The sequence below is a fragment of the Lithobates pipiens genome, unplaced genomic scaffold (assembly GCF_037356315.1).
Source record: "Lithobates pipiens isolate NorthernLeopardFrog02 unplaced genomic scaffold, aLitPip1_a1.2 Scaffold_28, whole genome shotgun sequence".
Classification (NCBI taxonomy): Eukaryota; Metazoa; Chordata; class Amphibia; order Anura; family Ranidae; genus Lithobates; species Lithobates pipiens.
In genome coordinates, this window is record NW_027507789.1 from 225,013,245 (window position 1) to 225,031,772 (window position 18,528).

The 18,528-nt window shown below is 48.0% G+C and overlaps 1 protein-coding gene across 1 annotated transcript in view; it reads right to left on the bottom strand.

Annotated features, from left to right (window-relative positions):
• The window catches only part of SULF2 (sulfatase 2), a gene marked incomplete in the record, with an annotated part of 294,975 nt that overhangs the window by 96,435 nt on the left and 180,012 nt on the right, over positions 1-18,528 (bottom strand). Inside the window, 1 exon segment of the mRNA XM_077460607.1 lies at positions 5,010-5,255. Coding sequence (XP_077316733.1) covers positions 5,010-5,193 — 184 coding nt within the window.

Genomic DNA, 18,528 nt, shown 5'->3' on the forward strand with positions numbered 1-18,528 from the left:
AAATACCGGACTGGTGACCCCACAATATATAAATACCGGACTGGTGACCCCACAATATATAAATACCAGACTGGTGACCCCACAATATATAAATATCGGACTGGTGACCCCACAATATATAAATATCGGACTGGTGACCCCACAATATACAAATACCGGACTGGTGACCCCACAATATATAAATACCGGACTGGTGACCCCACAATATATAAATACCGGACTGGTCACCCCACAATATATAAATACCGGACTGGTGACCCCACAATATACAAATACCGGACTGGTGACCCCACAATATATAAATACCGGACTGGTGACCCCGCAATATATAAATACCAGACTGGTGACCCCACAATATATAAATACCGGACTGGTGACCCCACAATATACAAATACTGGACTGGTGACCCCACAATATATAAATACCAGACTGGTGACCCCGCAATATATAAATACCAGACTGGTGACCCCACAATATATAAATACCGGACTGGTGACCCCACAATATATAAATACCGGACTGGTGACCCCACAATATAGAAATACCGGACTGGTGACCCCACAATATACAAATACCGGACTGGTGACCCCACAATATAGAAATACCGGACTGGTGACCCCACAATATATAAATACCAGACTGGTCACCCCACAATATATAAATACCGGACTGGTCACCCCACAATATAGAAATACCGGACTGGTGACCCCACAATATATAAATACCGGACTGGTGACCCCACAATATATAAATACCGGACTGGTGACCCCACAATATATAAATACCAGACTGGTGACCCCACAATATATAAAAACCGGACTGGTGACCCCACAATATATAAAAACCAGACTGGTGACCCCACAATATATAAATACCGGACTGGTGACCCCACAATATATAAATACCGGACTGGTGACCCCACAATATACAAATACTGGACTGGTGACCCCACAATATAGAAATACCGGACTGGTGACCCCACAATATATAAATACCAGACTGGTCACCCCACAATATATAAATACCGGACTGGTCACCCCACAATATAGAAATACCGGACTGGTGACCCCACAATATATAAATACCGGACTGGTGACCCCACAATATATAAATACCAGACTGGTGACCCCACAATATACAAATACCGGACTGGTGACCCCACAATATACAAATACCGGACTGGTGACCCCACAATATATAAATACCGGACTGGTGACCCCACAATATATAAATACCGGACTGGTGACCCCACAATATACAAATACCGGACTGGTGACCCCACAATATATAAATACCGGACAGGTGACCCCACAATATATAAATACCGGACTGGTCACCCCACAATATATAAATACCGGACTGGTGACCCCACAATATACAAATACCGGACTGGTGACCCCACAATATATAAATACCGGACTGGTGACCCCACAATATATAAATACCGGACTGGTCACCCCACAATATATAAATACCGGACTGGTGACCCCACAATATACAAATACCGGACTGGTGACCCCACAATATATAAATACCGGACTGGTGACCCCGCAATATATAAATACCAGACTGGTGACCCCACAATATATAAATACCGGACTGGTGACCCCACAATATACAAATACTGGACTGGTGACCCCACAATATATAAATACCAGACTGGTGACCCCGCAATATATAAATACCAGACTGGTGACCCCACAATATATAAATACCGGACTGGTGACCCCACAATATATAAATACCAGACTGGTGACCCCACAATATAGAAATACCGGACTGGTGACCCCACAATATACAAATACCGGACTGGTGACCCCACAATATAGAAATACCGGACTGGTGACCCCACAATATATAAATACCAGACTGGTCACCCCACAATATATAAATACCGGACTGGTCACCCCACAATATAGAAATACCGGACTGGTGACCCCACAATATATAAATACCGGACTGGTGACCCCACAATATATAAATACCGGACTGGTGACCCCACAATATATAAATACCAGACTGGTGACCCCACAATATATAAAAACCGGACTGGTGACCCCACAATATATAAAAACCAGACTGGTGACCCCACAATATATAAATACCGGACTGGTGACCCCACAATATATAAATACCGGACTGGTGACCCCACAATATACAAATACTGGACTGGTGACCCCACAATATAGAAATACCGGACTGGTGACCCCACAATATATAAATACCAGACTGGTCACCCCACAATATATAAATACCGGACTGGTCACCCCACAATATAGAAATACCGGACTGGTGACCCCACAATATATAAATACCGGACTGGTGACCCCACAATATATAAATACCGGACTGGTGACCCCACAATATACAAATACCGGACTGGTGACCCCACAATATACAAATACCGGACTGGTGACCCCACAATATATAAATACCGGACTGGTGACCCCACAATATATAAATACCGGACTGGTGACCCCACAATATACAAATACCGGACTGGTGACCCCACAATATATAAATACCGGACTGGTGACCCCACAATATATAAATACCGGACTGGTCACCCCACAATATATAAATACCGGACTGGTGACCCCACAATATACAAATACCGGACTGGTGACCCCACAATATATAAATACCGGACTGGTGACCCCGCAATATATAAATACCAGACTGGTGACCCCACAATATATAAATACCGGACTGGTGACCCCACAATATACAAATACTGGACTGGTGACCCCACAATATATAAATACCAGACTGGTGACCCCGCAATATATAAATACCAGACTGGTGACCCCACAATATATAAATACCGGACTGGTGACCCCACAATATATAAATACCGGACTGGTGACCCCACAATATATAAATACCAGACTGGTGACCCCACAATATATAAAAACCGGACTGGTGACCCCACAATATATAAAAACCAGACTGGTGACCCCACAATATATAAATACCGGACTGGTGACCCCACAATATATAAATACCGGACTGGTGACCCCACAATATACAAATACTGGACTGGTGACCCCACAATATAGAAATACCGGACTGGTGACCCCACAATATATAAATACCAGACTGGTCACCCCACAATATATAAATACCGGACTGGTCACCCCACAATATAGAAATACCGGACTGGTGACCCCACAATATATAAATACCGGACTGGTGACCCCACAATATATAAATACCGGACTGGTGACCCCACAATATACAAATACCGGACTGGTGACCCCACAATATACAAATACCGGACTGGTGACCCCACAATATATAAATACCGGACTGGTGACCCCACAATATATAAATACCGGACTGGTGACCCCACAATATACAAATACCGGACTGGTGACCCCACAATATATAAATACCGGACTGGTGACCCCACAATATATAAATACCGGACTGGTCACCCCACAATATATAAATACCGGACTGGTGACCCCACAATATACAAATACCGGACTGGTGACCCCACAATATATAAATACCGGACTGGTGACCCCGCAATATATAAATACCAGACTGGTGACCCCACAATATATAAATACCGGACTGGTGACCCCACAATATACAAATACTGGACTGGTGACCCCACAATATATAAATACCAGACTGGTGACCCCGCAATATATAAATACCAGACTGGTGACCCCACAATATATAAATACCGGACTGGTGACCCCACAATATATAAATACCGGACTGGTGACCCCACAATATAGAAATACCGGACTGGTGACCCCACAATATACAAATACCGGACTGGTGACCCCACAATATAGAAATACCGGACTGGTGACCCCACAATATATAAATACCAGACTGGTCACCCCACAATATATAAATACCGGACTGGTCACCCCACAATATAGAAATACCGGACTGGTGACCCCACAATATATAAATACCGGACTGGTGACCCCACAATATATAAATACCGGACTGGTGACCCCACAATATATAAATACCAGACTGGTGACCCCACAATATATAAAAACCGGACTGGTGACCCCACAATATATAAAAACCAGACTGGTGACCCCACAATATATAAATACCGGACTGGTGACCCCACAATATATAAATACCGGACTGGTGACCCCACAATATACAAATACTGGACTGGTGACCCCACAATATAGAAATACCGGACTGGTGACCCCACAATATATAAATACCAGACTGGTCACCCCACAATATATAAATACCGGACTGGTCACCCCACAATATAGAAATACCGGACTGGTGACCCCACAATATATAAATACCGGACTGGTGACCCCACAATATATAAATACCGGACTGGTGACCCCACAATATATAAAAACCGGACTGGTGACCCCACAATATATAAAAACCAGACTGGTGACCCCACAATATATAAATACCGGACTGGTGACCCCACAATATATAAAAACCGGACTGGTGACCCCACAATAGGGAGAAAACTTTTTAGTGGAAGGGAGTTTAACAAGACTCGTGGCCAAATTAGAAGAAAAGAGGTTTAACCTTAAACTGCGTAGAGGGTTCTTTACTGTAAGAGCGGAAAGGATGTGGAATTCCCTTCCACAGACGGTGGTCTCTGCGGGGGGCATCGATAGTTTCAAAAAACTATTAGATAATCACCTGAACGACCGCAATATACATGATATACAATGTAATACTGACATATAATCACACAACATACATGATATACAATGTAATACTGACATATAATCACACACGGGTTGGACTTGATGGACTTGTGTCTTTTTTTCAACCTCACCTACTATGTAATTATGGGAATATTTATCTTTTTGATGTTTAATAAATTTGCAAAGATGTCATACAAACGTCTCTCACGTTGTCATTATGTTTTGAGAGAAATAACGAATTGAATCCATGTTGGAATAAGGCTGTAACATAACAAATTGTGGACAAAGTGAAGCGCTGTGAATACTTCCCGGGCAGATTTCAGGTCTGTAGAAGGAAGCGCACTTACCGAGCTCCACATCCTGGTCATCGGTCAGGACGAGGATGATATTGGGGCGAATGTTCCGCCGGTCCCTCTGGAACCTCCCCTTCAGACGCTGCTTGGACAGGGTGGGGAAAGTGCCATCGATGCCCTCGGAGAGAACGACCACCAACGTCCCGAGGAGGAGGAGGAGCACCAGCCGGGTCGCCATGGCGCGCCGCCGCTCCTGCGTTTCGCCTCTACAGCGCAGCTGATGCCTGGAGCTCGCAGATCCTAGGGGAGGAAACACACGAGGGGTTAAACCTGACGTGACAAAAGACAGAAAAACAAAAAAGAAAACCACAGAAGAGGCGAAGAGGAGCGATCTTCCGTCTGATCGCACCGCGCGCGGCGCCTCCCACAACACAGCGCAGCAAAAACACATCTGTCTGCAACCGCCGGAGGAAGTGACATTGTTACTATGTTACAGGGGAAAAAACAATGGTATCTATTGTGAGACATTCAATGGCCTTCTTCTGAAAATGCTCGGTGCTTGGCTGTGTCCGGCTTTGATAAGCATGCAGCCAGTGAAGACCTCATCATTATACCAAAGAATCAGCCAGGAGCTTGGCATTTCCTAGGACATAACAGGTGGTTTACCAATTCTGCTACAGGTAGTGAACCCCGCAAATGGAAAGGGGGGGGGGGCAGAAAGATGTGTTCTTATTGGCTTCTCTTTCATGATGAGCCGGATACATACAATGTGTACATACAAGGTGTACATACAATGTGTACATACAATGCGTACATACAAGGTGTACATACAATGCGTACATACAATGCGTACATACAATGCGTACATACAATGCGTACATACAATGTGTACATACAAGGTGTACATACAATGCGTACATACAATGTGTACATACAATGTGTACATACAATGCGTACATACAAGGTGTACATACAATGTGTACATACAAGGTGTACATACAATGTGTACATACAAGGTGTACATACAATGTGTACATACAAGGTGTACATACAATGCGTACATACAATGTGTACATACAATGTGTACATACAATGTGTACATACAATGCGTACATACAATGTGTACATACAATGTGTACATACAATGCGTACATACAAGGTGTACATACAATGTGTACATACAAGGTGTACATACAATGTGTACATACAAGGTGTACATACAATGTGTACATACAAGGTGTACATACAATGCGTACATACAATGTGTACATACAAGGTGTACATACAATGCGTACATACAATGTGTACATACAATGTGTACATACAATGCGTACATACAAGGTGTACATACAATGTGTACATACAAGGTGTACATACAATGTGTACATACAATGTGTACATACAATGTGTACATACAAGGTGTACATACAATGTGTACATACAATGTGTACATACAATGTGTACATACAATGCGTACATACAAGGTGTACATACAATGTGTACATACAAGGTGTACATACAATGCGTACATACAATGTGTACATACAATGTGTACATACAAGGTGTACATACAATGCGTACATACAATGTGTACATACAATGTGTACATACAATGCGTACATACAAGGTGTACATACAATGTGTACATACAAGGTGTACATACAATGTGTACATACAAGGTGTACATACAATGTGTACATACAATGTGTACATACAAGGTGTACATACAATGTGTACATACAATGTGTACATACAATGTGTACATACAATGCGTACATACAAGGTGTACATACAATGTGTACATACAAGGTGTACATACAATGTGTACATACAAGGTGTACATACAATGTGTACATACAAGGTGTACATACAATGTGTACATACAATGTGTACATACAATGCATACATACAATGTGTACATACAATGCGTACATACAATGTGTACATACAAGGTGTACATACTACATACAGAAGGAAAACCAGACTGGAATGGAGAATCATCGCTTCTCTCTGTGCCAACAGGAAATTCTGCATTTTTCAACTCTTGCTGTTCCATATTTCCCAAGACTACATTTCATATGACAGATGTGTATAGTCTCCCTCTAGTGGCCATTGAATATCACCCTGTATAGTCTCCCTCTAGTGGTCACTGAATATCACCCTGTATAGTCTCCCTCTAGTGGCCATTAAATATCACCCTGTATAGTCTCCCTCTAGTGGCCATTAAATATCACCCTGTATAGTCTCCCTCTAGTGGCCATTGAATATCACCCTGTATAGTCTCCCTCTAGTGGCCATTGAATATCACCCTGTATAGTCTCCCTCTAGTGGCCATTAAATATCACCCTGTATAGTCTCCCTCTAGTGGTCACCTGAATATCACCCTGTATAGTCTCCCTCTAGTGGTCACCTGAATATCACCCTGTATAGTCTCCCTCTAGTGGCCATTGAATATCACCCTGTATAGTCTCCCTCTAGTGGCCATTGAATATCACCCTGTTTAATCTCCCTCTAGTGGCCATTAAATATCACCCTGTAGAGTCTCCCTCTAGTGGCCTAGTGGCCATTGTATATCACCCTGTATAATCTCCCTCTAGTGGTCACTGAATATCACCCTGTATAGTCTCCCTCTAGTGGCCACTGAATATCAGCCTGTATAGTCTCCCTCTAGTGGCCATTGTATATCACCCTGTAACATCTCCCTCTAGTGGTCACTGAATATCACCCTATATAGTCTCCCTCTAGTGGTCACTGAATATCACCCTGTATAGTCTCCCTCTAGTGGTCACTGAATATCACCCTATATAGTCTCCCTCTAGTGGCCACTGAATATCACCCTGTATAGTCTCCCTCTAGTGGCCATTGTATATCACCCTGTAACGTCTCCCTCTAGTGGTCACTGAATATCACCCTGTATAGTCTCCCTCTAGTGGTCACTGAATATCACCCTGTATAGTCTCCCTCTAGTGGCCATTGTATATCACCCTGTAACATCTCCCTCTAGTGGTCACTGAATATCACCCTGTATAGTCTCCCTCTAGTGGTCACTGAATATCATCCTATATAGTCTCCCTCTAGTGGTCACTGAATATCACCCTGTATAGTCTCCCTCTAGTGGTCACTGAATATCATCCTATATAGTCTCCCTCTAGTGGTCACTGAATATCATCCTATATAGTCTCCCTCTAGTGGTCACTGAATATCACCCTGTATAGTCTCCCTCTAGTGGCCATTGTATATCACCCTGTAACATCTCCCTCTAGTGGTCACTGAATATCACCCTATATAGTCTCCCTCTAGTGGTCACTGAATATCACCCTGTATAGTCTCCCTCTAGTGGTCACTGAATATCACCCTATATAGTCTCCCTCTAGTGGCCACTGAATATCACCCTGTATAGTCTCCCTCTAGTGGCCATTGTATATCACCCTGTAACGTCTCCCTCTAGTGGTCACTGAATATCACCCTGTATAGTCTCCCTCTAGTGGTCACTGAATATCACCCTGTATAGTCTCCCTCTAGTGGCCATTGTATATCACCCTGTAACATCTCCCTCTAGTGGTCACTGAATATCACCCTGTATAGTCTCCCTCTAGTGGCCATTGAATATCACCCTGTATAGTCTCCCTCTAGTGGCCATTAAATATCACCCTGTATAGTCTCCCTCTAGTGGCCATTGTATATCACCCTGTAACGTCTCCCTCTAGTGGCCACTGAATATCACCCTGTATAGTCTCCCTCTAGTGGCCATTAAATATCACCCTGTATAGTCTCCCTCTAGTGGCCATTAAATATCACCCTGTAACGTCTCCCTCTAGTGGTCACTGAATATCACCCTGTATAGTCTCCCTCTAGTGGTCACTGAATATCACCCTGTATAGTCTCCCTCTAGTGGTCACTGAATATCACCCTGTATAGTCTCCTTCTAGTGGCCATTGTATATCACCCTGTATAGTCTCCCTCTAGTGGCCATTGTATATCACCCTGTATAGTCTCCCTCTAGTGGTCACTGAATATCACCCTGTATAGTCTCCCTCTAGTGGCCACTGAATATTACCCTGTATAGTCTCCCTCTAGTGGCCATTGAATATCACCCTCTATAGTCTCCCTCTAGTGGTCACCTGAATATCACCCTGTATAGTCTCCCTCTAGTGGTCACTGAATATCACCCTGTATAGTCTCCCTCTAGTGGCCATTGTATATCACCCTGTATAATCTCCCTCTAGTGGTCACTGAATATCACCCTGTATAGTCTCCCTCTAGTGGCCACTGAATATCACCCTGTATAGTCTCCCTCTAATGGCCATTGTATATCACCCTCTATAGTCTCCCTCTAGTGGTCACCTGAATATCACCCTGTATAGTCTCCCTCTAGTGGTCACTGAATATCACCCTGTATAGTCTCCCTCTAGTGGCCATTGTATATCACCCTGTATAATCTCCCTCTAGTGGTCACTGAATATCACCCTGTATAGTCTCCCTCTAGTGGCCATTGTATATCACCCTGTATAGTCTCCCTCTAGTGGTCACTGAATATCACCCTGTATAGTCTCCCTCTAGTGGCCACTGAATATCACCCTGTATAGTCTCCCTCTAGTGGCCATTGTATATCACCCTGTAACATCTCCCTCTAGTGGTCACTGAATATCACCCTGTATAGTCTCCCTCTAATGGTCACTGAATATCACCCTGTATAGTCTCCCTCTAGTGGCCATTGAATATCACCCTGTATAGTCTCCCTCTAGTGGCCATTGAATATCACCCTGTATAGTCTCCCTCTAGTGGCCATTGTATATCACCCTGTATAGTCTCCCTCTAGTGGCCATTGAATATCACCCTGTATAGTCTCCCTCTAGTGGCCATTGAATATCACCCTGTATAGTCTCCCTCTAGTGGCCATTGAATATCACCCTGTATAGTCTCCCTCTAGTGGCCATTAAATATCACCCTGTATAGTCTCCCTCTAGTGGTCACCTGAATATCACCCTGTATAGTCTCCCTCTAGTGGTCACCTGAATATCACCCTGTATAGTCTCCCTCTAGTGGTCACCTGAATATCACCCTGTATAGTCTCCCTCTAGTGACCATTGAATATCACCCTGTATAGTCTCCCTCTAGTGGCCATTGAATATCACCCTGTATAGTGTCCCTCTAGTGGCCATTGAATATCACCCTGTATAGTCTCCCTCTAGTGGTCACTGAATATCACCCTGTATAGTCTCCCTCTAGTGGTCACTGAATATCACCCTGTATAGTCTCCCTCTAGTGGTCACTGAATATCACCCTGTATAGTCTCCCTCTAGTGGTCACTGAATATCACCCTGTATAGTCAGCCACCCTGCTAAACACCTGATTACATGAGATAAATCAGATACATTGTTTGGTGAACATCAAATAGAAGTGAGACGGACTTCTCAGGATGGCCCACCGCCACATCAATAATACACAAAAAAGTACGGGAACAATCAAAATTTGTATTAAAAAAAGTTTACATTTTATTACAACATTTAAAAACCAGGGTACACAACGGTAAAATATTTTCTTAGAAAAGGGCTACGGTCGTGTGTGTCAAGTCGACGCGTTTCACGGACAGAGCCACTTCCTCCTTGCAAACTGCAATACCTATATATATATATACACACACACACACACACACGTTGTGGCCTGCAAGTGGTTTACTGGGGTTATTGATGAAGCCATAACACCGTTATTTAATTTTTTCAGCCACCTCCTTCAAGAAAGCAATCGGAGAGGCTCATTAGCCACTTGATCGCTTTCAGATGACCCCCCCCCCTCCCCCCACACATCTTCCCTTCACCTGCTGCTGTTTCTCAGGCTTAACGTTCCTACCGACCCATCTAAGAAACGATCTGATGGGTGTAGCCGGCTGGTCACAGAGGAGAACAGAGACCAGATTGTCTTTGATCACCTCTATGGCCTTGGAGGACCAGAGCGACATCATGACATCACTTCCTGTCCAGGCTGGAAGTAAAAACATTGTATTTATTTCTTTTAAAGCAAAAGATTTTTTTTTTTTTTTTATGTTTTGCGTTTAAAAAGGTAAAGGAGAGATTTGAGGTCTTTCTGACCCCAGATCCCCCCCATAAAGAGGACCCGCCATTCTTATTTTGATTACAAGGGATGTTTACATTCCTTGTGATAGGAAAAAAAAGTGATAAAAAAAAAAAAAAAGAAAGAAAAGGAAAGAAAAGGACAGTGTAAAAATAAAAAATAAAATATTCTCACACTGATCCTCCTCCAGGCCAATCAGGAAGCAGGTCGGTCCTGAGACCCATCATCCGATTGGCTGAAAGGACAGGCGATCCTATTGGACGCCGAGGAGGGAGGAGACGCATGGCGGAAGCAAACTTAATGCAGAAGAAGAGGAGACGCCCATCAGCCCCCCATAGGAGCGCTTCCCGCCCGGAACCTAGATGGGGTAACTGGATGAACAATGGCAAGACCCTGGGGGGGGGGGGGGGGTATTATTTGTAAATATAAGCAGTGCAAGCGCCTAATTCTGCCCTGCTGTCAGCCTCTTGCGGCCCCTGTACAGCAGAGCTGAAGGGTAAAGAGGCAGAAGCAGCACCAGGAGCCAATCCATTTATGTGCTGGCAAGGAGCATGCCGATAGGAGGAGAGAGCAGAGTGACAGAGGAGTCCATCATTGTGCTTGACTGTCCAGGCTGCGGGGTGACCTGGGCTCAGGGGAAGGGAGGTGAATGACACAGGCCATCAAATGAAGGACGTCTCCGTGGTAGAAAATAAGTTGTGTGGGGGAAATCTCTGAATTTTGAATAGTGCAGCACAAAGTTTATTTTCCCTTTTGTGGAGCTATTCATTTATTGTTGGGCTTTAGTGGAGTTTTGCTTTAAGATTGATCACACAGAAATATCCCAATTGGATGGAGTGGAAGGATCAGAACCCCTGCCAGGTTTTTATTGCTGCCCCCACTGGGGGGTGAGGGGTAATCTTCCAATGGGGACGCAGTGACAACATCTCATCTTGTAGAGGGACATCCTGTTGTGTCTGTGGGACAGGAAGTGAAGGGAAATCCAAATTTAACAGTTGACACCAGAACAGGAAGGAGAGGCCAATCTTCCAATGGGGACACCTGTTCTGGCAACAACTGTAGAGACGGCTTTTACATGACATTTCTCAGACAGGAAGGGAAGGGGAATCCAAATGTAACAGTTGTCACCAAACAGAAAGGGGTACTCTTGCAATGGAGACACCTGTTCCAGCGACAACTGACCCTCATCATGCGGAGATTCCCTCTCATTTCCTGTTTAGTCTATGGGAGAGGAAGTGAAGGGAAATCCAAACATTACAGTTGTCACCAGAACAGGTGGTGAGGGGGAATCTTTAAATGGGGACACCTGTTCTGGTGACAACTGTCCTTTATCTTGTAAAGATCTCCTGTTGTGTCTCTGGGACAGGAAGTGAAGGGAAATCCAAATCTAAGTTGTCACCAGAACAGGTGGTGAGGGGGAATCTTCAAATGGGGACACCTGTTCTGGTGACAACTGTCCCTCATCTTTTAGAGATTTCCTCTCACTTCCTGTTTAGTCTCTGGGACAGAAAGTGAAGGGAAATCCAAATCTATGTTGTCACCAGAACAGGTGGTGAGGGGGAATCTTCAAATGGGGACACCTGTTCTGGTGACAATTGTCCCTCATCTTTTAGAGATTTCCTCTCACTTCCTGTTTAGTCTCTGGGACAGGAAGTGAAGGGAAATCTAAATCTAAGTTGTCACCAGAACAGGTGGTGAGGGGGAATCTTCAAATGGGGACACCTGTTCTGGTGAGAATTGTCTCTCATGTTGTAGAGATTTCCTCTCACTTCCTGTTTAGTCTCTGGGACAGGAAGTGAAGGGAAATCCAAATCTAAGTTGTCAACCGAACAGGTGCTGAGGGGGAATCTTCAAAACACCTGTTCTGGGGACAACTGTCCCTTATCTTGTTGTGTCTCTGGGACAGGAAGTGAAGGGAAATCCAAAATCTAACAGTTGTCACCAGAACACAAAGGGAAGGGGTAATCTTCCAACAGGGACCCCTGTTACATCAAAAACTGCCCTCATCTTGTAGAGATTTCCTCTCACTTCCTGTTTAGTCTCTGGGCCAGGAAATGAAGGGAAATCCAAATGGAAGTTGTCACCAGAACAGGTGGCGCGGGGGAATCTTCCAATGGGGACAACCTTTCAGGTGACAACTGTCGCTTATCTTGTAGAGACATCCTGTTGGGTCTCTGGAACAGGAAAAGAAGGGGTTAATCTTCCGGGGGCCACCGGCTCCAGTGACAACTGTGAAGACTTCCTGTTTAGTCTCTGGGACAGGAAGTGAACGGAGATTCAAAAGGACAGAAAAAAAAAAAACAAGACGGGTTTTATTCTTCCACACTCCATCCAAACCCAACAAATAAAGTTTGGCGCTCGGCTTTAATTCTCCTCCTCAGACGCTCCTTCCGCCTTCAGCACTTTTAATAAAAAAAAAAGAGCGCGGGCAGAGGACGGAGCGCCGAGCCGTGCGTCTTCCTGAGCGATGAACTGTCTGCGGCCGGACGCAGCTCCCTCTCCATCTATACGGCCATCTTTCATCGCTCGCAGGAGAGCGCCATGATGGAGGAGCTTAAGAAACATAATAATCTCCACCCGGGGGGAGGGGGGGGAGGGGGAGATTTATCATCCGTCGGGTGGGCAGGCAGCGGCGGCATGGACAGATACGGATGAGGCGGAATCCTTCATACATCGCCGTCAGCGGGGAAAACCATCAGTGCGATGATTGAGCGCCGGAGGATGGGAAGCGCTACTCCACGCCACGGCGCATACAAGTGTCTCCGCGAGAAAGGAGAGCGATTTCTATACACAGTAAAGTTATGTGGAGGCGACGATACGCTCAGTGTGACCCCCACCATCACATCTGCTGGTTATGAAGCCGGGGACACAAAGATTTAATTTTCCAACATAAAAGTAACAAAAATGTAACAATTCCTTTAAAACATTATCCCTGAGTGCAGGAGACCCGCCCCGACCTGCGGAGCGCAGGAGACCCGCCCCGACCTGCGGAGCGCAGGAGACCCGCCCTGACTTGCGGAGGCCCGCCCCGACCTGCGGAGCGCAGGGGGCCCGCCCCGACATGCTGAGCGCAGGGGGCCCGCCCCGACATCATGAGCGCGCAGGGGGCCCGCCCCGACATCATGAGCGCGCAGGGGGCCCGCCCCGACATCATGAGCGCGCAGGGGGCCCGCCCCGACATCATGAGCGCGCAGGGGGCCCGCCCCGACATCATGAGCGCGCAGGGGGCCCGCCCCGACATCATGAGCGCGCAGGGGGCCCGCCCCAACATCATGAGCGCGCAGGGGGCCCGCCCCGACCTGCAGCGCACAGGAGACCCGCCCTGACCTGCAGCGCGCAGGAGACCCGCCCCGACCTGCAGCGCGCAGGAGACCCGCCCCGACCTGCAGCGCGCAGGGGATCCGTCCTGACCTGCAGCGCGCAGGGGATCCGTCCTGACTTGCAGCGCGCAGGAGACCCGCCCCGACCTGCAGCGCGCAGGAGACCCGCCCCGACCTGCAGCGCGCAGGGGATCCGTCCTGACCTGCAGCGCGCAGGAGACCCGCCCCGACCTGCAGCGCGCAGGAGACCCGCCCTGACCTGCAGCGCGCAGGAGACCCGCCCCGACCTGCAGCGCGCAGGGGATCCGTCCTGACCTATACACCACAGCCTCCCTGAGTCTTGTTGCTGACCATGTCCATCCCTTTATGACTACAGTGTCCCCATCTTCTGATGGCTCCTTCCAGATGGATAATGCCCCATGTCGCAAAGCTCCAATCATCTCACCACTGGACAATGAGGTCCCTGTCCTCCAATCATCTCACCACTGGACAATGAGGTCCCTGTCCTCCAATGGCCTCCACACTCACCACATCTCATCCAATAGAGCCCCTTTCGGATGTGGAGGAAAGGGAGATTCGGCATCATGGATGTGCAGCCGACAAATCTGCAGCAACTGCGTGATGTCATCATGTCACTATGGACCTAAATCTCTGAGGAACGTCTCCAACACCTTGTTGTATCTATGCCACCAAGAATGAAGGCCAAAGGGGGTCCAACCCGCTACTAGCAAGGGAGACCTAATAAAGGGGGTCCAACCCGCTACTAGCAAGGGAGACCTAATAAAGGGGGTCCAATCCGCTACTAGCAAGGGAGACCTAATAAAGGGGGTCCAATCCGCTACTAGCAAGGGAGACCTAATAAAGGGGGTCCAACCCGCTACTAGCAAGGGAGACCTAATAAAGGGGGTCCAATCCGCTACTAGCAAGGGAGACCTAATAAAGGGGGTCCAATCCGCTACAAGCAAGGGAGACCTAATAAAGGGGGTCCAACCCGCTACTAGCAAGGGGGACCTAATAAAGGGGGTCCAATCCGCTACTAGCAAGGGAGACCTAATAAAGGGGGTCCAACCCGCTACTAGCAAGGGGGACCTAATAAAGGGGGTCCAATCCGCTACTAGCAAGGGAGACCTAATAAAGGGGGTCCAACCCACTACTAGCAAGGGGGACCTAATAAAGGGGGTCCAACCCACTACTAGCAAGGGAGACCTAATAAAGGGGGTCCAATCCGCTACTAGCAAGGGAGACCTAATAAAGGGGGTCCAATCCGCTACTAGCAAGGGAGACCTAATAAAGGGGGTCCAATCCGCTACTAGCAAGGGAGACCTAATAAAGGGGGTCCAACCCGCTACTAGCAAGGGGGACCTAATAAAGGGGGTCCAACCCGCTACTAGCAAGGGGGACCTAATAAAGGGGGTCCAACCCACTACTAGCAAGGGGGACCTAATAAAGGGGGTCCAACCCACTACTAGCAAGGGGGACCTAATAAAGGGGGTCCAATCCGCTACTAGCAAGGGGGACCTAATAAAGGGGGTCCAACCCGCTACTAGCAAGGGGGATCTAATAAAGGGGGTCCAATCCGCTACTAGAAAGGGGGGCCTAATAATGTGGCCGGTGAGAGTATGTCCTCCTGTTAGGGCTTTGGACCTCTCCTCCCCCACATATAGAAGGGTTGTGGAGTACGGCTTGTTCTCCGTTCACAATCAATTCAATGAGAAATAATCCCACCGAGGATCAGCTCTGATCCTTCCCTCTTAATCCATTGTTAATTGGCCGTGCTGAGCGTACCCGCCGCGTACCCACCACCCCCCAGGATGGATTATTAACACCCATTATTCTGCCCCTCACCCGTCCCTGAATACTCAATACTCTCGGGTAGCTGTGCTGTTATTGGACATCGAGAGTCTCGGTGGGTTTTACAGACGTCCTCCCCAATCCGGATCTCAAGCCGCGCCGCCCGAACGCCGCAATTACCGGCACCTATTCAATGGCGGCGACCCCCCGCCTGGCACCACTGAATGGCAGTGGCCAACGCAGCTCGCCAACCACCAGCTCTCCAATTAGCTTGGCTGGCAGAGACCTTTTCAGCTTTGATTTAAAAAGAGACTTTCCCCAAACGATCGTCTCCCACCGCCGCCATTGGCAGAGAGAGATTATGGCGAGGGCGTGGAGGTGACTTCCCCCGTCCGTGTGTGTGACAATCACAACCAGCAAACCAGTGCCATGGCCTCCGATAAGAGCAGAACTTGGCCAGGTGGGGGCGACAAACCGCCACGGCCGAGGGCCCCGGGGCTAACGGCAAATTAGAAATCTTGTCCCATTGCCATTGGTTTCTTCCGCCGGTAAAATCGGTGCTTCTACTTTCCTACAACCCCTCCCCCGGTCACTAAACACACACCAGAGAAGTTGTAGAAAACAAGACTTTCAATTTAGAACTAAAAAAATAAAAAATGCATTTCTACAGTATCTGACAAAAGTTAGTACACCCCATCCCATTTTTGTCACCCGGCTGAAACGACAGACGCTGTGATTGGACGCCTATCAGGTGTAGTCATAAAGGGATAGACATGGTCAGCAACAATACTCAGGTAGGTCGTGGTGTATAAACCATGATCACTTTATACTAAGGGGCCCAAAGTGTGCCAAGAAAATACCCCCCCCCCCCCACACCATTACACCCCCACCACCAGAAACCGGTGATATCCCACCCTCCAAACCATTACACCCCCACCACCAGCCTGAACCGTGATATCCCACCCCCCACACCATTACACCCCCACCACCAGCCTGAACCAGTGATAGCCCACCCCCCACACATTACACCCCCACCACCAGAAACCGGTGATATCCCATCCCCCACACCATTACACCCCCACCAACAGCCTGAACCAGTGATAGCCCACCCCCCACACCATTACACCCCCACCCCCCACACCATTACACCCCCACCAACAGCCTGAACCGGTGATAGCCCACCCCCCACACATTACACCCCCACCACCAGAAACCGGTGATATCCCACCCCCCGCACCATTACACCCCCACCAACAGCCTGAACCAGTGATAGCCCACCCCCCACACCATTACACCCCCACCCCCCACACCATTACACCCCCACCAACAGCCTGAATCGGTGATAGCCCACCCCCCACACATTACACCCCCACCACCAGAAACCGGTGATATCCCACCCCCCACACCATTACACCCCCACCAACAGCCTGAACCAGTGATAGCCCACCCCCCACACCATTACACCCCCACCCCCCACACCATTACACCCCCACCAACAGCCTGAACCGGTGATAGCCCACCCCCCACACATTACACCCCCACCACCAGAAACCGGTGATATCCCACCCCCCACACCATTACACCCCCACCACCAGCCTGAACCGGTGATAGCCCACCCCCCACACCATTACACCCCCACCAACAGCCTGAACCGGTGATAGCCCACCCCCCACACCATTACACCCCCACCAACAGCCTGAACCGGTGATAGCCCATCCCCCACACCATTACACACCCACCACCAGCCTGAACTGGTGATACCCCATCCCCCACACCATTACACCCCCACCACCAGCCTGAACCTGTGATACCCCATCCCCCACACCATTACACTCCCCACCACCAGCCTGAACCGGTGATATCCCACCCCCCACACCATTACACCCCCCACCACCAGCCTGAACCGGTGATATCCCATCCCCCGCACCATTACACCCCCGCCACCAGCCTGAACCGGTGATATCCCATCCCCCACACCATTACACCCCCACCACCAGCCTGAACCGGTGATATCCCATCCCCCGCACCATTACACCCCCACCACCAGCCTGAACCGGTGATACCCCATCCCCCACACCATTACACCCCCACCACCAGCCTGAACCGGTGATATCCCCATCCCCCACACCATTACACCCCCACCACCAGCCTGAACCGGTGATATCCCATCCCCCACACCATTACACCCCCCACCACCAGCCTGAACCGGTGATATCCCATCCCCCACACCATTACACCCTCACCACCAGCCTGAACCGGTGATATCCCACCCCCCACACCATTACACCCCCACCACCAGCCTGAACCGGTGATATCCCACCCCCCACACCATTACACCCCCCACCACCAGCCTGAACCGGTGATATCCCATCCCCCACACCATTAAACCC